Source organism: Vidua macroura, unplaced genomic scaffold (genome assembly GCF_024509145.1).
Source record: "Vidua macroura isolate BioBank_ID:100142 unplaced genomic scaffold, ASM2450914v1 whyUn_scaffold_185, whole genome shotgun sequence".
Taxonomy (NCBI): Eukaryota; Metazoa; Chordata; class Aves; order Passeriformes; family Viduidae; genus Vidua; species Vidua macroura.
The window spans coordinates 33,997-54,971 of record NW_026530570.1 but is presented as its reverse complement, the minus strand read 5'-3'; the positions used below and the strand labels follow the sequence as shown (position 1 = coordinate 54,971).

Genomic DNA, 20,975 nt, shown 5'->3' with positions numbered 1-20,975 from the left:
CCGCCGCGCCGCGCTCGCCGAGCTGCGCTGGGCCCGCCGGCGGCCCGCGCTGAGCGACGGCCGCGCCCGCCAATGGGGACCGTCCCCCCGCTCGCCCAGCCAATGAGCGCCTCGCTAGGGGCGGCCCCTCCTCCGCTCCAACCAATCAACGCCGCGCCGGGGAGTCTCCGGGCCGGAGCGGGAAAAGCCGCGCGGGGCGTGGCGACAGCGATTCCCCCCAATCAGCGCGGCGCGGGGGCGGGACGTATCGCCGAGCATCCAATGGGCGGCGGCACCGGGGGCGGAGCGCGGCGGGCCGCCCAATGGGGGCGGCGGCGGCGGGAGGCGTCAGCCAATGGGAGGCGGCGCGGGGGCCGTGAGGGCGGCGGGGGCGGCGGGGTGAGGCGGCGGCGCTCGCGTCGCTCGGCCCCTTTCCGTGTCGGCCCTCGCAGAGGGAGCATCGCGCGCTGCCGCCACCGCCCGGCCCGCCCCGCCCCGCGCCGCCGCCATGGCCAAGGCCGAGGTCAGCGCTCGCCGCTTTTTCCGCCCCCTCACCGATCCGCGCGCGTTGTTGTGGTTTTTTTTTTTTTTTTTTCCCCCCCCGATCCCGTTCCTCCCCCCCCCCTCCCCCAGCGCGCCGCCCCCGCCGCCGCCTGGCGGGCCGCGGGACCTCAGTGCGCCTGCGCGCGGCCCCCCCCTCCCCTCACCCGCGCAGGCGCCATTGGGGGGGGGGTCACACACAGAGCCTCCCCCTCCCCCTCCCCCTCCCCTCCCCTCCCCCCCCTCAGGCTCCGTTTGGGGGGGGTCCCACAGAGCCCCCATCTCCCCTCCCCCCCTCAGGCGCATGCGCGACCCCCCCCTCACCCACCGCTCCCCCCTCGGGCGCGCGCGCCCCGCGGCCACGTGCGCGTCCTTTGTGTCACCCGGGGTGGGGGGGGGACACACACGGGGGGGGTCTTCAAAACAATGGGGGGGGGAGGCGGGATTTTGGGGTTGGGGGTGTTGAAATTTGGGGGTGCGGGGGCTTTAGGAGGGTTTAGAATCAAAGCTGGGGGTTTTGGGGGGGTGGGGGAGACCGAATTTTGGGCTGGGGGGTTCGAAGTTAGGGGATGGAGGGGGGTGGGGGGTCAGAAATAGGGGCTGGGGGCGCTGAGGGTATTGGTGGGCCCCGAAACTGGGGGTTGGGGGAGAGATTTGGGGGCATGGGAGGCGGGATTTTGGGGTTGGGGGTGTTGAAATTTGGGGCTTGGGTGGGTTTAAAATGAAAGCTGGGGGTTTTGGGGGCTTGGGGAGTTCGAATTTAGGGTTGGGGGGGTCAGAAATAGGGGCTGGGGTGCTGAGGGTGCTGGTAGGCCCCAAAAATGGGGGTTGAGGGGGAGATTTGGGGGCCTGGGAGGTGGAGAAATTTGGGTTTGGGGGGGGCTGGGGTCTGGTGGCCCCCCCCAGATGGGAACTGGGGATGCTCAAGGTTCAGGTGGCCCCAAAAATTTGGGATGGGGGAGCTCGGGGGGGTCCCTTGGGGCCAGCGATGGGGTCCTGGGGGGGCTCAGGGGGCTGCTGGGGGGGGAGGGTCCCAGTAGAGATCATTGGGGGTCCCAGGGGTGATTTGGGGATGTCAGGATCTCCCTGGAGCTTTGGGGGGGGCATTTTGGGGTGTGAGGAGCTGTGAGGGGGGACCCAGGAGGGATTTTGGGATGGGAGAGGGGTCCCAGGAGGGGTTTTGGGGTGCCAGAAGTTCTGGGGGGGGGGTCCAGGAGGGATTTTGGGGTGTGAGGAGCTGTGAGGGGATCCCAGGAGGGGTTTTGGGGGTGTCAGGAGTTCTGGGGGGAGTTCCAGGAGGGATATTGGGGTGTGAGGAGATGTGAGGGGTCCCAGGAGGGATTTTGGGATGCCAGGCTCCCTGGGGGGGTCCCATTAGGGATTTTGGGGGTCCCCAGCCCTCCCATGAGCTGGATGAGGGGGTTGTTGGGGGTTTTTGGGTGCCCCAGCCTCCCCAGAGCTGGGTGAGGGGGTTTTGGGTGGGATTTTGGGGTGTCAGCCTCCCCAGAGCTGGGTGAGGCGGGTTTGTGGGGGTTTTGGGTTTCCCCAGCCCCCTGAGCTGTGAGGGTGTTTTGGGGTGTGTTTTAGGGGGGGTTTGGGTGCCCCAGCCTCCCCAGAGCTGGGTGAGGGGGTTTTGGGGTGTATTTTGAGGGGTTTTTGGGGTGTCAGCCTCCCCAGAGCTGGGTGAGGGGGGTTTGGGGTGTGTTTTGAGGGGGTTTTGGGGTGTCAGCCTCCCCCAAGCTGTGATGAGGGGGTTTTGGGGTGTATTTTGAGGGGGGTTTTGGGGTTCCCCAGCCCCCCCGAGCTGTGAGGGGCTTTTGGGGGTGTGTTTTGTGGGATTTTGGGGTTCCCCAGCCCCCCCCCGAGCTGTGAGGGGGTTTTGGGGTCCCCCTGAGCCCGTGCCCATTGCGTGCAGTCCCCGAAGGAGCCGGAGCAGCTCCGGAAGCTTTTCATCGGGGGCCTGAGCTTCGAGACCACGGACGAGAGCCTGCGCAGCCACTTCGAGCAGTGGGGCACGCTCACCGACTGCGTGGTGAGGGACCCCCAAAAACGGCACTGGGACACTCAGAATGCCACTGGGACCCCAAAAATGGCACTGGGACAGTCAGAATGGCACTGGGACCCCCAAAAATGGCACTGGGACAGTCAGAATGCCACTGGGACCCCAAAAATGGCACTGGGACAGTCAGAATGCCACTGGGACCCCAAAAACGGTCCTGGGACAGTCAGAATGGCACTGGGACCCCAAAAATGGCACTGGGACAGTCAGAATGCCACTGGGACCCCAAAAACGGTCCTGGGACAGTCAGAATGCCACTGGGACCCCAAAAACGGTCCTGGGACAGTCAGAATGCCTCTGTGACCCCCAAAAATGGCACTGGGACAGTCAGAATGCCACTGGGACCCCAAAAACGGTCCTGGGACAGTCAGAATGGCACTGGGACCCCAAAAATGGCACTGGGACAGTCAGAATGCCACTGGGACCCCAAAAACGGTCCTGGGACAGTCAGAATGCCACTGGGACCCCAAAAATGGCACTGGCACAGTCAGAATGCCACTGGGACCCCAAAAACGGTCCTGGGACAGTCAGAATGGCACTGGGACCCCAAAAATGGCACTGGGACAGTCAGAATGCCACTGGGACCCCAAAAACGGTCCTGGGACAGTCAGAATGGCACTGGGACCCCAAAATGGCACTGGGACAGTCAGAATGGCACTGGGACCCCAAAAATGGCACTGGGACCCCGAAAATTCCACTGGGACAGTCAGAATGCCTCTGGGATCCCCAAAAATGGCACTGGGACAGTCAGAATGGCACTGGGACCCCAGAAATGGCACTGGGACCCTGAAAATTCCACTGAGAGCAGTAAAAATGGCACTGGGATCCCAAAAATGGCACTGGGATCCCAGAAATGGTTCTGGCATCCCAAAAATGGTCCTGGGATCACAAAGATGTCCCTAATCTTCAAATCCCTCCTTGGGGTCCCTGAAACCACACCTGGAACCCCAAAAATTGTACTGGGATCAACAAAAACAAATCTGGGATCCCGAAAATTGGATCTGGGATCCCAAAAATGGCACTGGGATCCTGGATGCCACAACTCCCCTGAGCGTGCGTGTGTCACCTGTGTCACCTGCGTGTGTCACCTGTGTCTCTTTCTCTGTGTGTGACCTGTGTGTGACCCTTCACCTGTGTGTGTCAGCTCTGTGTGTCACCCTTGTGTGTCACCTGTGTCCGTTTCTCTGTGCGTGACCTGTGTGTGACCCTTCACCTGTGTGTGTCACCTGCGTGTGTCACCTGTGTGTGTCATCTGTGTCCGTTTCTCTGTGCGTGACCTGTGTGTGACCCTTCACCTGTGTGTGTCACCTGCGTGTGTCACCTGTGTCCCTTTCTCTGTGCATGACCTGTGTGTGACCCTTCACCTGTGTGTGTCACCTGCGTGTGTCACCCTTGTGTGTCACCTGTGTCCGTTTCTCTGTGCATGACCTGTGTGTGACCCTTCACCTGTGTGTGTCACCTGCATGTGTCACCCTTGTGTGGCACCTGTGTCCCTTTCTCTGTGCATGACCTGTGTGTGACCCTTCACCTGTGTGTGTCACCTGCGTGTGTCACCTGTGTGTGTCATCTGTGTCCCTTTCTCTGTGCATGACCTGTGTGTGACCCTTCACCTGTGTGTGTCACCTGCGTGTGTCACCTGTGTCCCCGTATCTGTGTGTGCCACCTGGGTGTGACCCCTCAGCTGTGTCACCTGTGTGTGCCACCTGTGTGTGACCCCTCAGCTGTGTCCCCTGCCTGCCTCCTCGTGTCCCCACGCTGTCCCCAGGTGATGCGGGACCCCAGCACGAAGCGCTCGCGGGGGTTCAGCTTCGTCACATCGCTGCCCGTGTCCCTGTGTCCCTGTGTCCCTGTGTCCCTGTGTCCCTGTGTGTGTCCTGTCCCTGCCCTGTCCCCTGTCCCTGACGTGTCCCTGTCCCCAGGTGATGCGGGACCCCAACACGAAGCGCTCGCGGGGCTTTGGCTTCGTCACCTACTCCTCGGTCGAGGAGGTCGACGCCGCCATGAACGCGCGGCCACACAAGGTGGATGGCAGGGTGGTGGAGCCCAAACGGGCCGTGTCCAGAGAGGTGAGGGACACTGGGGACACTGGGGACACTGAGGGGACACTGGGGACGTGGCAGGGTGGTGGAGCCCAAACGGGCCGTGTCCAGAGAGGTGAGGGACACTGGGGACACTGGGGACACTGAGGGGACACTGGGGACAGGGGGTGCTGGTGGCTGTGCTGGGTGCTCGTACCATTGACACTGGGGACAGAGGTGGTGGCAGTGGCCGTGCCTGCTGCTCCCGGCGGTGGCCCTGGGGACAGGGACAGTGGCACTGGCCATACCTGCTGCTCCTGGTGGTGGGACAGGGCCGGTGGCCATGCCTGCTGCTCCTGGCAGTGGCCCTGGGGACAGGGATGGTGGCCCTGCCTGCTGCTCATAGCAGTGGCCCTGGGGACAGGGATGGTGGCCGTGCCCGCTGCTGCCGGCGGTGGCCCCGGGGCCGGGCCCGGTGGCCGTGGCGCGTCCCCGCTGTGATCCCGGCTGTCCCGCAGGACTCGCAGCGGCCCGGCGCGCACCTGACGGTGAAGAAGATCTTCGTGGGCGGCATCAAGGAGGACACGGAGGAGCATCACCTGCGCGACTACTTCGGCCAGTACGGCAAGATCGAGGTCATCGAGATCATGACCGACCGCGGCAGCGGCAAGAAGCGCGGCTTCGCCTTCGTCACCTTTGACGACCACGACTCCGTGGACAAAATCGTCAGTGAGTGACGCTGGGGACACTGGGGACACCTGTGGACAGCCTGGGGGCACCGGGGGGTGACAGCCTGGGGACACCTGCGGACAGCGTGGGGACACTGGGGGGGTGACAGCCTGGGGACACCTGCGGACAGCGTGGGGACACTGGGGGGGTGACAGCCTGGCTGGGGACAGTGTGGAGACACGTGGGGGGGTGACAGCCTGGCTGGGGACAGCCTGGGGACAGCCTGGGGACACTGGGGGATGACAGCCTGGCTGGGGACAGCCTGGGGACAGCGTGGGGACACTGGGGGATGACAGCCTGGCTGGGGACAGCCTGGGGACAGCGTGGGGACACTGGGGGATGACAGCCTGGCTGGGGACACCGGGGGGGTGACAGTCCACCTGGGGACAGCCTGGGGATGGTGTGGGGCAGTGACAACCCAGCCGGGGACAGCCTGGGCACCGTGTGGGGTGGGTGCCAGCCCGGGACAGTGCCACCGCACCGGGGCGGCGCCGCCCCGGCCTGACCCCGCGCGTGTCCCCGCAGTCCAGAAGTACCACACGGTGAACGGGCACAACTGCGAGGTGCGCAAGGCCCTGTCCAAGCAGGAGATGGCCAGCGCCTCGGCCGGCCAGCGAGGTGAGCGCCCGGCCCGCGGCCGCCCGGCCGTGTCCCCGCCGTGCCCGCGCCGCCCGTGCCACCCGCGCTGTGCCTAAAGGCTGTGCCCCCCCCCCGCCCCCTCTGCTAGGCCGCAGCGGTTCCGGAAACTTCGGCGGCGGCGGCGGCCGCGGCGGCGGCTTCGGCGGTGGTGACAACTTCAACCGCGGGTGGCAACTTCGGGGGACGTGGTGAGTGACGGGACGGGGGGACAGCACCTGGCACGGGGACAGCACAGGGACAGGGACAGCACCAACCCGGGCACGGGGACAGGGACAGCACCAACCGCGGGCGCGGGGACAGGGACAGCACCGACCCCGGGCACAGGGACAGGGACAGCACCGACCCCAGGCACAGGGACAGGGACAGCACCGACCCCGAGCACGGGGACAGGGACAGCACCGACCCTGGGCACAGGGACAGGGACAGCACCGACCCCAGGCACAGGGACAGGGACAGAACCGACCCCAGGCACAGGGACAGGGACAGAACCGAGCATGGGGACAGGGACAGCACCGACCCCGGGCACAGGGACAGGGACAGCACCGACCCCAGGCACAGGGACAGGGACAGCACCGACCCCGGGCACAGGGACAGGGACAGCACCGAGCATGGGGACAGGGACAGCACCGACCCCGGGCACAGGGACAGGGACAGCACCGACCCCGGGCGCGGGGACAGGGACAGCACCGAGCATGGGGACAGGGACAGCACCGACCCCGGGCACAGGGACAGGGACAGCACCGACCCCAGGCACAGGGACAGGGACAGCACCGACCCCGGGCGCGGGGACAGGGACAGCACCGACCCCGGGCACAGGGACAGGGACAGCACCGACCCCGGGCACAGGGACAGGGACAGCACCGACCCCAGGCACAGGGACAGGGACAGCACCGACCCCGGGCACAGGGACAGGGACAGCACCGACCCCGGGCGCGGGGACAGGGACAGCAGCGACCCCGGGCACAGGGACAGGGACAGCACTGACCCCGGGCGCGGGGACCCTCCCTCGATGGCCGCCGCTCCACGTCCCCCCGGGCCCCAGCGCCCGTCCCTGGCGGGGCCCCAGCGCCGTTTGTTTTTCCAGGTGGGTTTGGCGGCGGCGGCCGTGCCGGCGCCTGCGGCGGCGAGGGATTTAATGGATTTGGCGCTGACGGTAAGGCCAGGCCGGGCCTGAGCCCGGGGGCACCGCCAGGACGCCCGGCCTCGCCAGCCACGCAGCCCGCGCCCGCCGCAGCCCGGCCCCGCCGCGCCCGCCGCGGCCCCCCCGCCTCAAAGCCCCTTCTTCTCCTTCCCCCCCAGGTTACGGCGGCGGCGGCGGCCCCGGCTACTCCGGGGGCAACCGGGGCTACGGCGGCAGCGGCTCCTACGACGGCTACAACAACGGCGGCGGCGGCTTCGGCGGCGGCAGCGGGGGCCGGCGGCCGGCGCGGGGACCGGCGCTGGCCGTGCGCAACGGGCTGGCCGAGGCGGGCACAGGTGGGACCCCGGGGGTGCCGGGGACACCCCCCGGGGCGGCCGGCACCGCCCGGCACCCGGGAGATGGGGAAGGGAGCACCGGGGGGGTTTGGGGGGCTCCGGGAAGGGAGCACGGGAGTTCGGGATCTCTGGGAAAAGATCCCGGAGATCACGGGGAGGTTTGGGATCTCTGGGAAGGGAGCACGGGGAGGTTTGGGATCGCAGAGCAAAGATTCTGGAGCTCAGTGGGGCTTTGGGATCTCAGGGAAGGGATCATGGGTGGGTTTGGGATCGCAGGGAAAGCATCCCAGAGATCACCAGGGAGTTTGGAATCTCAGGGGAAGGGTACTGGAGGTCATGGGGGGCTGTGGGATCTCTGGGAAGAGATCACCGGGGTTTGGGATCTCTGGGAAAAGATCCTGGAGATCACAGGGAGGTTTGGGATCTCAGGGGAAGGGTACTGGAGATCATGGGGGGCTTTGGGGTCTCTGGGAAGAGATCACCGGGGTTTGGGATCTCTGGGAAGAGATCACTGGGATTTGGAATCTCTGGGATGGGATCATGGGGGTTTGGGATCTGAGGAAACCCATCCCAAAGATCACGGTGGGTTAATCCCAGTTAAAGCCCCCTGGACTCTGGGCTCCCAGTTCAGCCATCCCAGAACTCCCAGAGCCTTGGGGATCCCAAATCTCCCCATTCCCCCCATCACGGGGCCACCCCTGGGTGCTCCCTGGTCCTGCCAGCTCTGGGGTTGTCCCCCCTGACCCCTCTGTCCCCCCTGTCCCCTCTGTCCCCCCCCTGACCCCTCTGTCCCCCCCTGACCCCCCTGTCCCCTCTGACCCCCTGACCCCTGTGTCCCCCCCCAGGCAGCAATTTCGGGGGTGGGGGCAGCTACAACGACTTCGGCAGCTACAACAACCAGGCCTCGAGCTTCGGGCCCATGAAGGGCGGCAGCTTCGGGGGGCGCAGCTCGGGGCCCTACGGCGGCGGTGAGTCCCCAAAACCCCTGGGGGCCCCAAAAACCCCCTGGGGGACCCTAAAAATCACCTGGGGGACCCTAAAAATCACCTGGAGATTCCCAAAAGTCACCTGGGGAACCCCAAAATATCCTAAATGTACCGGGGCAGCTTTGGGGGGTGTAGCTCGGGGCCCTGTGGTGGAGGTGAGTCCCCAAAAATCACCTGGGGAACCCCAAAAATCACCTGGAGAACCCCAAAATATCCTAAATGTACCGGGGAAGCTTGGGGGGGTGCAGCTCGGGGCCTTGTGGTGGAGGTGAGTCCCCAAAAATCACCTGGGGGACTCCAAAAACCCCCTGGAGGACCCTAAAAACCACCTGGGGGACCCTAAAAGTCACCTGGGGAACCCTAAAAGTCACCTTGGGGGAGCTTAAGTTGTGTTGGGGTGGCCTTAAAATAACCCGGGGGGGCTCAAAATGTGCTGGAAAGACCCCAAAATAAGCTGGAGTGATCCCAGAATGTCCACACAGGGGTCCTGTGTCACTGTGGGTCCGGGGGGGTCCCCAAATGTCCCCCCCCCCAATTTTTGGGTGTTCCTAAATCCCCTCCTGGTTCCACAGGCGGCTACGGCAGCTCCAGCGGCGGCGGCAGCTACGGAGGAGGGAGGAGGTTTTAACGGCCAGGTGAGGGGGGAAAACGGGGGAAAAGGGTGGGGAAAATGTGGGGAAAGGGTGGGAAAGACTGGGGGGAAAATAGGGAGAAAAACAGAGAAAAAGGTGGGGAAAATATGAGAAAAGGGGGAGAAAATATGGGGAAAAGCTGAGGAAAATAAGGGAAAAAGGTGGGGAAAATATGGGAAAGGGTGGGAAAGACTGGGGGGAAAATGGGGAAAATATGGGAAAAGGGTGGGGAAAATATGGGAAAAGGGTGGGGAAAATATGGGAAAAGGGTGGGAAAGATTGGGGGGGAAATAGGGAGAAAAACAGGGAAAAAGGTGGGGAAAATATGGGAAAAGGGGGAGAAAATATGAGGAAAAGCTGGGGAAAATATGGGGAAAAGGTGGGAAAGATTGGGAGGAAAATGGGGAAAATAGGGGGAAAGAGTGGGGAAAATTGGGGGAAGTGGGGAAAATAGGGGGAAAAGGATGGGGAAAATACAGGAAAAGGGGGAGAAAAATGTGGGGAAAATTGGGGAGAAAATGGAAAAAATGGGAAGAGAATTGAGAGAAAAAGTGATGAAATGCTCAGGGGGGAAGCTGAAGGGAAAGAAAAGGTTGGGAGGAAGGTTTAGGGGGAAAAGTGGGAAAATAGGAAAAAAAAAAGGTTAGGAAGAGATGAAGGGAAGTTGAAGAAGTGGGAAAAAAGTGGGAGGGATGAAGGGAAAGGGCTGGGGGAAAAGGGAAATAAGGGGGGGGAAAGATTGGGGGGAAAAGAAAAGAGGGAAGCGAGAAAAGGCTGGAAAAGAGAAAAAGTTGGGAAGAGATGGAGGAAATGGTTAAAAGTGAGAGGAACTGGGAGAGAAAGCGATGAAAAATGGGGGGAAATAGCAGGAAAGGAGGGAAAAAGGATGGAAATGAGGGGAAACGGGGGAAGGGGTGGAGGTGGGAATTCCAGCGGGGTTGGGGCCGGGATTGGGGCAGGGAACAGGGCTGGGATCATCGGGATCGGGGCAGGGATGGGAATGGGATCATCGGGATTGGGGCAGGGAAGGGAATGGGATCGGGGCAGGGATTGGGGCAGGGACTGGAGCTGGATTTGGGGCTCTGCCCCTCCTGGAGCCCCCAGCACTGGAGCTGCTCCTGATCCCAATCCCAACTCCAATCCTGACCTGATCCCAACTCCGATCCTGATCCAAATCCTGATCCTGACCCTGCCCCAATCGTGATCCCGACCCCAATCCTGACCCTGCCCCAATCCCAGTCATGATCCCAATCCTGACCCTGCCCCAAAACCAACCCCAATTCTGACCCCGACCCCAATCCTGACCCTGCCCCAGTCCCGTTCCCAATCCCGATCCTGACCCTGCCCCAATCCCGATCCCAATCCCGACCCCAATCCTGACCCTGCCCCAATCCCAATCCCAATCCTGACCCCGACCCCGATCCTGACCCTGCCCCAATCCCGATCCTGATCCCAATCCCAATCCCGTTCCCGACCCCGATCCTGACCCATTCCCAATCCCGATCCTGACCCTGCCCCAATCCCGATCCCAATCCCGATCCCAATCCCGATCCTGACCCTGCCCCTCTGTCCCGCAGGAGCCGGAGCCGGGCGGGAGCCGGGGCGGTGCCTGGAGCCGGCGCCGGGCCGGGCAGAGCCCCCGGGACCCCCGGGACCCCCGAGGTGGCCGTGTCCGGGTCCCCCCGTGGTTCCCGAGCGGAGCGGCCGGAATTCCCCCCCGTGTCCTGTACCCCCCACCCTGTCAATAAATGTCTCTTGGGTTTTTTTTTAAATTATTTTTTATTATTATTGTTAATTTTAGGGGGGGGGGGTTGCTGCACTCACCTGATTGGTCGCCTCAGCTGTCAGTCACAGCCTGGCTCCGCCCCCCACGCCTCTGTTGTCCCCCGGGGTGTCCCCGGGTGTCCCCCGGGTGTGCCACCCCCTGTCACTAATTGCCACCTTCCCTTTTGTAGGAGCCGCCGGCCCCGGGAGAGGAGCCCGCGGAGGTGAGCGTGGGGACACCTGGGGACACCTGGGGACACCTGGGGACAGCCCCGGCCGGGTGACCCCCCCCAGCCCCGCCCCAGCGCCCGCGGGACCCCCCCGGTGCCCTCAATAAAAGGGTATTTTTGTACCTGTGTGCGTGTCTGGGGACACTGGGGACACTGCGGGGACACCGCGGGGACAGGGACACTGCGGGGACACCGGGGACACTGCCGGGACAGGGACACTGCGGGGACACTGCGGGACCCCCCGGTGCCCTCAATAAAAGGGTATTTTTGTACTTGTGTGCGTGTCTGGGGACACTGGGGACACTGCGGGGACAGGGACACTGCGGGGACACTGCAGGGACAGGGACACTGCGGGGACACTGCGGGGACACCGCGAGGACACAACGGGGACACAGCAGGGACAGGGACACTGCGGGGACACTGCAGGGACACTGCGGGGACAGGGACACTGCGGGGACACTGCGGGACCCCCCGGTGCCCTCAATAAAAGGGTATTTTTGTACCTGTGTGCGTGTCTGGGGACACAGCGGGGACACTGCGGGGACAGGGACACTGCGGAGATACTGCGGGGACAGGGACACTGCGGGGACAGGGACACTGCGGGACCCCCCGGTGCCCTCAATAAAAGGGTATTTTTGTACCTGTGTGCGTGTCTGGGGACACTGCGGGGACACTGCGGGGACAGGGACACTGCGGAGATACTGCGGGGACACTGCGGGGACACTGCGGGACCCCCCGGTGCCCTCAATAAAAGGGTATTTTTGTACCTGTGTGCGTGTCTGGGGACACAGCGGGGACACTGCGGGGACAGGGACACTGCGGGGACACAGCGGGGACACCGCGGGGACAGGGACACTGCAGAGATACTGCGGGGACACTGCGGGGACACTGCGGGACCCCCCGGTGCCCTCAATAAAAGGGTATTTTTGTACCTGTGTGCGTGTCTGGGGACACTGGGGACACTGCGGGGACAGGGACACCGTGGGGACAGCACGGCCATGGAGGGGACAGGGACACCAGGGGGACACCGTGGGGACACCGTGGGGACACTGCGGGGATGGGGACACCGTGGGGACAGAAGGGCTTTGGAGGGGACAGGGAACAGGATGGGGACAGGGATGGAGGGGACAGGGACACGGCTGGGGACAAAGCAGCCCTGGAGGGGACAGAGACAACAGCGGGAGGTGAGACACGGTGCCACCGCTGTCCCAACACCCGGGAGGTGACACACGGTGCCACTCCTGTCCCTGAGTGTCCCCAACACCTGGGAGATGACACAGGGTGCCACCGCTGTCCCAACACCTGGGAGGTGACACAGGGTGCCACCCGTGTCCCCCGCTGTCCCCCAGTGTCCCCCGCTGTCCCCCGGTGTCCCCGCTGTCCCCGCTGTCCCCGCTGTCCCCCGATGTCCCCCGGTGTCCCCCGCTGTCCCCCGCTGTCCCCCGCTGTCCCCCGCTGTCCCCCAGTGTCCCCGCTGTCCCCGCTGTCCCCGCTGTCCCCCGCTGTCCCCGCTGTCCCCCGCTGTCCCCCAGTGTCCCCGCTGTCCCCGCTGTCCCCGCTGTCTCCCGGTGTCCCCCGCTGTCCCCGCTGTCCCCGCTGTCCCCCAGTGTCCCCGCTGTCCCCGCTGTCCCCGCTGTCTCCCGGTGTCCCCCGCTGTCCCCGCTGTCCCCGCTGTCCCCGCTGTCTCCCGGTGTCCCCGCTGTCCCCCGCTGTCCCCGCTGTCCCCGCTGTCCCCGCTGTCCCCGCTGTCTCCCGCTGTCCCCCGGTGTCCCCGGTGTCCCCGCTGTCCCCCGTGTCCCCCGGTGTCCCCGCTGTCCCCGCTGTCCCCCGCTGTCCCCGCTGTCCCCCGCTGTCCCCCGCTGTCCCCGCTGTCCCCGCTGTCCCCGCTGTCCCCCGGTGTCCCCGCTGTCCCCGCTGTCCCCCGGTGTCCCCGCTGTCCCCGCTGTCCCCGCTGTCCCCCGCTGTCCCCGCTGTCCCCCGTGTCCCCCGTGTCCCCGCTGTCCCCCGGTGTCCCCCGGTGTCCCCGCTGTCCCCGCTGTCCCCCGTGTCCCCCGGTGTCCCCGCTGTCCCCGCTGTCCCCGCTGTCCCCGCTGTCCCCGCTGTCCCCCGCTGTCCCCGCTGTCCCCCGCTGTCCCCCGCTGTCCCCGCTGTCCCCCGCTGTCCCCCGGTGTCCCCGCTGTCCCCGCTGTCCCCCGCTGTCCCCGCTGTCCCCGCTGTCCCCCGTGTCCCCCGCTGTCCCCGCTGTCCCCCGCTGTCCCCCGGTGTCCCCGCTGTCCCCGCTGTCCCCCGCCCCTGGTGACACGCTCGGGGTCCCATCAGCAGAAAGGGCCTCACTTCCGGTCACGTGATCACCGAGCCAGCCAATCACAGCCCCGGCCCAGCAAAGGGGTGACGTCAGCGCTTCCCCGGTCACTATAGCAACTGCACCGCCCCCTCCGCTTCCGGGAGCGCTGTGCGGCGGTGATTGACAGCTGGATAATCCAATCAACGCCCGTCTACGGAAGCGCGGGAAAGATAGGCCCGCCCACGGCGCGAGAGCGCGCAGCGATTGGTAGGATGGAGGCAGAGTTGGGCCAATCAGCCCGGCGGGGTGGAGCCAACGGGAGTGATTGGCAGGCGATGAGCCAATCAACGGCGGGCACTCTTCCGGCTCCACGTCGGCAGCGGCGGAGGCAAAATGGAGGCGCTGGTGCTGGTGAGGCCGGGGGGGAAACTGGGAGCGACTGGGGGAAACTGGGGGGAACTGGGAGGGACTGGGGGAGACTGGGGGAACTGGGGGAGACTGGGGGGGACTGGGGAGACTGGGGGGGACTGGGGGAGACTGGGGGAACTGGGGGAACTGGGGGAGACTGGGGGGGACTGGGGGGACTGGGGGAACTGGGGGAGACTGGGGTAACTGGGAGGGACTGGGAGGGACTGGGGGGTGTCTGTCCTACACTGGGCTGTGGCTCCGGGGACATTTGAGGACATTTGGGGACATTTGGGGACATTGGGGACATTTGGGGCAGTTTTGGGTGCCCAGGGCGGGGTTCTGTCCTACACTGGGCTGTGGCTCCGGGCAGTCAGTGCATCACAGAACTTGGTCCTGGGCACCCCCTGCGCCCGCCGGACGCGGCACTGTCCCTGTCCCTGTCCCAGGGGGGGTGGCACTGTCCCTGTCCCAAGGGGAGTGGCACTGTCCCTGTCCCTGTCCTGGGGTGGCACTGTCCCTGTCCCTGTCCCAGGGGTGGCACTGTCCCTGTCCCTGTCCTGGGGTGGCACTGTCCCTGTCCCTGTCCCAGGGGGGGTGGCACTGTCCCTGTCCCAAGGGGAGTGGCACTGTCCCTGTCCCTGTCCCAGGGGTGCCACTGTCCCTGTCCCTGTCCCAAGGGGAGTGGCACTGTCCCTGTCCCTGTCCCAGGGGTGCCACTGTCCCTGTCCCTGTCCCTGTCCTGGGGTGGCACTGTCCCTGTCCCTGTCCTTGTCCTGGGGTGGCACTGTCCTTGTCCCTGTCCCAGGGGTGGCACTGTCCCTGTCCCAGGGGTGGCACTGTCCCTGTCCCTGTCCTGGGGTGGCACTGTCCTTGTCCCTGTCCCAGGGGTGGCACTGTCCTTGTCCCAAGAGGAGTGGCACTGTCCCTGTCCCAGGGGTGGCACTGTCCTTGTCCCAAGGGGAGTGGCACTGTCCCTGTCCCAGGGGTGGCACTGTCCCTGTCCCAAGGGGTGTGGCACTCTCCTTGTCCCTGTCCCAGGGGTGGCACTGTCCCTGTCCCAGGGGTGGCACTGTCCCTGTCCCCAGGGAGAGTGGCACTGTCCTTGTCCCAGGGGTGGCACTGTCCCTGTCCCAGGGGTGGCACTGTCCCTGTCCCTGTCCCCAGGGAGGGTGGCACTGTCCCTGTCCCAGGGGTGGCACTGTCCCTGTCCCAAGGGGTGTGGCACTGTCCTTGTCCCTGTCCTGGGGTGGCACTGTCCCTGTCCCAGGGGTGGCACTGTCCCTGTCCCTGTCCCTGTCCCGCAGGAGCCGTCCCTGTACACGGTCAAGGCCATCATCATCCTGGACAACGACGGCGAGCGGCTCTTCGCCAAGGTGGGGACACCGGGGACACAGAGGAGACACCGAGGGGACACCGGGGACACTGAGGGGACACCGAGAGGACACTGGGGACACCGAGGGGACAGAGGGGACACCGGGGACACCGAGGGGACACTGGGGACACCAAGGGGACACTGGGGACACTGAGGGGACACTGGGGACACCAAGGGGACAGAGGGGACACCGAGGGGACACTGAGGGGACACTGGGGACACCGAGGGGACACTGCCCTGAGGGGGATGTGGCTCTGGGCAAGGGACAGGGCAGGTGGCGCCGGTGGCAGGGGGGGGCCGATGTCCCTGTCCTGTGTCCCCGATGTCCCCGTTGATGTCCCCACGTCCCCACCGCTGTCCCCGTGTCCCAGTACTACGATGACACGTACCCCAGCGTGAAGGAGCAGCGCGCCTTCGAGAAGAACATCTTCAGCAAGACACACCGCAGTGACAGTGAGTGACACTGGGGACACAGGGTGACACGGGTGTGACAAGGACACAGGGACACAGAGTGACAGAACATCTTCAGCAAGACACACCACAGTGACAGTGAGTGACACAGGGGTGACATGGGGGTGACACAGGGGTGACAGGGTCACAGAGTGACAGAACATCTTCAGCAAGACACACCACAGTGACAGTGAGTGACACTGGGGACACAGGGTGACACAGGTGTGACAAGGACACAGGGACACAGAGTGACAGAACATCTTCAGCAAGACACACCGCAGTGACAGTGAGTGACACAGGGGTGACATGGGGGTGACACAGGGGTGACAGGGTCACAGAGTGACAGAACATCTTCAGCAAGACACACCGCAGTGACAGTGAGTGACACTGAGGGGACAGAGGGGACACTGAGGGGTGACATAGGTGACAGTGGCAGTGTCACACAGGTGACACAGGTGACACAGGTGGCACAGGTGACACAGGTGACAGTGCAGTGTCACACAGGTGACACAGGTGACACAGGTGACACGGGTGGCACTGTCCCCTGCAGGTGAGATCGCGCTGCTGGACGGGCTCACCGTGGTGTACAGGGGGACAGTGGGGACACAGGGGTGGCACAGGTGACAGTGGCAGTGTCACACAGGTCACACAGGTGACACAGGTGGCACAGGTGACAGTGGCAGTGGCAGTGTCACACAGGTGACAGTGCAGTGTCACACAGGTGACGCAGGTGACACAGGTGGCAGTGTCACACAGGTGACACAGGTGACACAGGTGACAGTGCAGTGTCACACAGGTGACGCAGGTGACACAGGTGACACAGGTGGCACAGGTGACACAGGTGACAGTGCAGTGTCACACAGGTGACACAGGTGACACAGGTGACACGGGTGGCACTGTCCCCTGCAGGTGAGATCGCGCTGCTGGACGGGCTCACCGTGGTGTACAGGGGGACAGTGGGGACACAGGGGTGGCACAGGTGACAGTGGCAGTGTCACACAGGTGACACAGGTGGCACAGGTGACAGTGGCAGTGGCAGTGTCACACAGGTGACAGTGCAGTGTCACACAGGTGACGCAGGTGACACAGGTGGCAGTGTCACACAGGTGACACAGGTGACACAGGTGACAGTGCAGTGTCACACAGGTGACGCAGGTGACACAGGTGACACAGGTGGCACTGTCCCCTGCAGGTGAGATCGCGCTGCTGGACGGGCTCACCGTGGTGTATGGGGGGACAGTGGGGACACAGGGGTGGCACAGGTGGCAGTGGCAGTGTCGCACAGGTGACACAGGTGACAGTGGCAGTGTCACGCAGGTGACACGGGTGGCACTGTCCCCTGCAGGTGAGATCGCGCTGCTGGACGGGCTCACCGTGGTGTACAAGAGCAGCATCGACCTGTACTGCTGTGTCATCGGGAGCGCCACCCAGAACGAGGTGGGGACACCGCGGGGACACGGGGACACCGCGGGGACAGCGCGGGGATAGTGTGGGGACAGCTGGGGACACTGTGGGGACAGCTGGGGACAGCGTGGGGACAGCTGGGGACAGCTGGGGACTCTGCAGGGGCACAGGGTCTGGGCACAGGGGCACAAGGACACCCAGGGCTGCTGGGGGACCCCGGGGTGGCAGGGGGGACACTGCCTGTGACCCCGTGTCACCCTGCTGTCCCTCTGTCCCCAGCTGATGCTCACGGCTGTGCTCAACTGCCTGTTCGACTCGCTGAGCCAAATGCTGAGGTAGGGACACACCTGGGGACACCTGGGGACACACCTGGGGACAGCTCTGTGGGGGGTCCCCCTGTCCCCATTTCCCCTCGGGTCCCAGCCCTGTGGGGTGTCCCCGATGTCCCCAGTGTCCCGTTGGGGTGTCCCCATGTCCTGTGGGGTGTCCCCATATCCCCATGTCCCCCAGGAAGAACGTGGAGCGCCGGGCGCTGCTGGACAACATGGAGGGGCTGTTCCTGGCCGTGGACGAGATCGTGGACGGAGGGTGGGCCACTGTCACTGTCACTGTGTCACTGTGTCACTGTCACTGTGTCTTTGTGTCACTGTCACTGTCACTGTGGCACTGTCACTGTCACTGTGTCACTGTCACTGTGTCACTGTGTCACTGTGTCACTGTCACTGTGTCACTGCCACTGTCACTGTCACTGTGCCACTATAACTGTGTCACTGTCACTGTGTCACTGTCACTGCGTCACTGTCACTGTCACTGTGGTACTGCCACTGTCACTGTGTCACTGTCACTGTGTCACTGTCACTGTGTCACTGTCACTGTCACTGTCACTGTGGTACTGCCACTGTCACTGTGTCACTGTCACTGTGTCACTGTCACTGTGTCACTGCCTGTGTCACTGTGTCACTGTGTCACTGCCACTGTCACTGCCACTGTCACTGTCACTGTGCCACTGTCACTGTGTCACTGTCACTGTCACTGTGTCACTGTCACTGTGTCACTGTCACTGTGTCACTGGCACTCTGTCACTGTCACTGTGTCACTGTGTCACTGTCACTGTCACTCTGTCACTGTCACTGTGTCACTGGCACTCTGTCACTGTCACTGTCACTCTGTCACTGTCACTGTGTCACTGTCACTGTGTCACTGTCACTGCCACTGTCAGTGTCACTGTCACATCCCGGGAACTGTCACCTGCCTGGGACTGTCATTGTCACTGTCACCCCTGTCACCTGCCCTGTGACTGTCACCTCCCCTGGGACTGTCAGTGACCCCCAATCACCTGCTCTGGGACTGTCATTGTCACTGTCACCCCTGTCACCTGCCTGGGACTGCCACATCCCCTGGGACTGTCACTGCCACTGTCACTGTCACCTCCCTGGGACTGCCAGTGTCCCCCTGTCACCTGCCTGGGACTGTCACCTGCCCTGGGGATTGTCGTTGTCACCTCCCCTGGGACTGTCACTGTCACCTCCCAGGGACTGTCACCTGCTCTGGGACTGTCATTGTCACTGTCACCCCTGTCACCTGCCTAGGACTGCCACATCCCCTGGGACTGTCACTGCCACTGCCACTGTCGCCTCCCTGGGACTGTCACTGCCACTGTCACCCCTGTCACCTGCTCTGGGAGTGTCATTGTCACTGTCACCCCTGTCACCTGCCTAGGACTGCCACATCCCCTGGGACTGTCACTGCCACTGCCACTGCCACTGCCACTGCCACTGTCACTGTCACCTGCTCTGGGAGTGTCATTGTCACCCCCCGGGCTCTGTCAGCCCCGGTACTGAGGTGTCCCCCTGTCCCCGTGTCCCCTCAGGGTCATCCTGGAGAGTGACCCCCAGCAGGTCGTGCACCGCGTGGCCGTGCGGGTACGGGCTCGGGGGGTTCGGGGGGTTTGGGGAGGATCTGGGGGGATTTGGGGTTTTTGGGGGGAATTGGGGTTTTTGGGAGGGATTTGGGGTTTTTGGGGGCATTTGGGAGGGATTTGGGGAGGATCTTGGGGGGATTTGGGTTTTTTTGGGATTTGGGGTTTTTGGGGGCATTTGGGGGGCATTTGGGGGGGATTTGGGGTTTTTGGGGGCATTTGGGGGGATTTGGGGAGGATTGGGGGGATTTGGGGGGATCTGGGGTTTTTGGGGGCATTTGGGTTTTTTGGGGGGGATTGGGGAGGATTTGGGGGTTTTCGGGGGGGTCTCCGGGGTTTTTGGGGGCAGCTCAGGGGGAATCCTGGGTGCCCCCCCTGCCCCAGGCACTCACTGTCCCCCGAATGTCCCCTCGTGTCCCCCCTGTCCCCCCCGTCCCCCCTTGTCCCCCCGTCCCCGTTGTCACAGGGCGAGGACGTGCCCCTGACAGAGCAGACGGTGTCACAGGTAGGACCCCCCGAAAAACCCTGAGACCCCCCCAAAAAAACCCTGGGATCCCAAAAAAACCCTGGGACCTCCTAAAAACTCCTGGGACCTCCCAAAAACCCCTGAGACCCCCCCCCCAAAAAAACCCTGGGACCCCCTAAAAACTCCTGGGACCTCCCAAAAACCCCTGAGACCCCCCCCCAAAAAACACCTGGGATCCCAAAAACCTCCTGGGACCCCTCCAGGACCCCCCCTGACCCCTTTGGGCCCCCCCAAACCCTCCCAGGGGTGTCCCTGTCCCCCCCAGGTGTCCCCCCAGCTCTCTGTCCCCCCCAGGTGCTGCAGTCGGCGAAGGAGCAGATCAAGTGGTCGCTGCTGCGTTGAGGGGACCCCCCGGGACCCCCAAAACCTCCTGGGACCCTCCCAGGACCCCCAAAAAACCCCTGGGACCTCCCCAGGACCACCCAAAACCTCCTGGGACTGCAACGAGACCCCCAAAATCCCCCCGGGTCCCTCCCAGGACCCCCAAAAAACCCCTGGGACCTCCCCAGGACCCCCCAAAACCCCCTGGGACCCCCTCAGGACCCTCCAAAACCCCCTGGGACCCCCCCAGGACCCCCCAAAACCCCCTGGGACCCCCCCCTAGGACCCCCAAAAAACCCCCTGGGACCCCCCCCCAGGACCCGCAAAAAAAACCCCTGGGACCTCCCCAGGACCCGCAAAAAACCCCCTGGGACCTCCCCAGGACCCCCCCAAAACCTTCCGGGACTGCCACGGGACCCCCAAAAACCCCCTGGGACCCCCCGGGACGCCCCTGTGCCCCCCAACACGCCGGTGCCCCCCCCAGTCCCGTGTGCTGCCTCCTCTGTGCCTGCGCCGCCCCGAGGGGGGGGATTTTTGGGGGGATTTGGGGACCCCAAAACCCCCCTGGGACTCCCTTGGGGACCCCCACACACCCCCTGGGGACCCCAAAATCCACCGGGGACCCCTTTGGGGATCCCCAAAACTCACGTGGGAACCCCCCAAAACCCCTCTGGGGACCCCAAAAAAACCCCTGAGGACCAGCCCAAACCCCCCCCGGGGACCCCAAAACCCCCGCCAGGGACCCCCCCAAACTCCCCCCGGCCCCGAGGGCAGGAGCTCAAACCTCGTCATTTATTGGGGGTGAAGCGGGGGGGGGGACACGGGGGGGGGCACGGGGACCGGCTGGGGGGGGGACACGGGGGCCCCCCCCAAACCCCCCCACCCGCTATTGCTTTGCTTTAGTCACAGTTTCGACTGGGAGGGGCCCAAATTGGGGGGTTCAGTGCCAAGGGGGGGGCCCAAATTGGGGGGTTCAGTGCCAAGGGGGGGGGGCCCAAATTGGGGGATTCAGTGCCAAAGGGGGGGACACAGTGAGGGGGGGGCTGTGGTGATAAGGGGGGGGGGCACAGTGATAAAAGGGGTGCAGGATTCTGGGGGGCGGGGGCGGTCACAGTGATGGGGGGGGTGCAGGATTTTTGGGGGGGTTGTGCAGATTTTTGGGGGGGGGTGGTCACAGTGCTGGGGGGGGTGCAGGATTTTGGGGGGGTCACAGTGATGGGTGCAGGTTTTTGGGGGGGTG

The 20,975-nt window shown here is 64.5% G+C and overlaps 2 protein-coding genes across 2 annotated transcripts; both read left to right on the top strand.

Moving 5' to 3' along the window:
• The first annotated feature begins 374 nt into the window (after window positions 1-374).
• HNRNPA1 (heterogeneous nuclear ribonucleoprotein A1) lies at window positions 375-10,724 on the top strand. Its single transcript, XM_053969347.1, is given in 12 exon segments — window positions 375-502; window positions 2,435-2,551; window positions 4,498-4,644; window positions 5,115-5,325; window positions 5,851-5,943; window positions 6,053-6,129; window positions 6,131-6,152; window positions 7,049-7,117; window positions 7,264-7,440; window positions 8,286-8,408; window positions 8,999-9,061; window positions 10,636-10,724. Coding segments are annotated over 11 exon segments (1,107 nt in total). The 5' UTR covers window positions 375-487; the 3' UTR covers window positions 9,055-9,061; window positions 10,636-10,724.
• Window positions 10,725-13,664: 2,940 nt separating this feature from the next.
• COPZ1 (COPI coat complex subunit zeta 1) lies at window positions 13,665-20,216 on the top strand. Its single transcript, XM_053969352.1, has 9 exons — window positions 13,665-13,747; window positions 15,049-15,117; window positions 15,488-15,569; window positions 16,912-17,003; window positions 17,250-17,305; window positions 17,481-17,558; window positions 18,841-18,892; window positions 19,355-19,393; window positions 19,709-20,216. The coding sequence occupies exons 1-9, from the start codon at window positions 13,730-13,732 to the stop codon at window positions 19,754-19,756; spliced, it is 534 nt and encodes a 177-aa protein (XP_053825327.1). The 5' UTR covers window positions 13,665-13,729; the 3' UTR covers window positions 19,757-20,216.
• The last annotated feature ends 759 nt before the right edge of the window (window positions 20,217-20,975 follow it).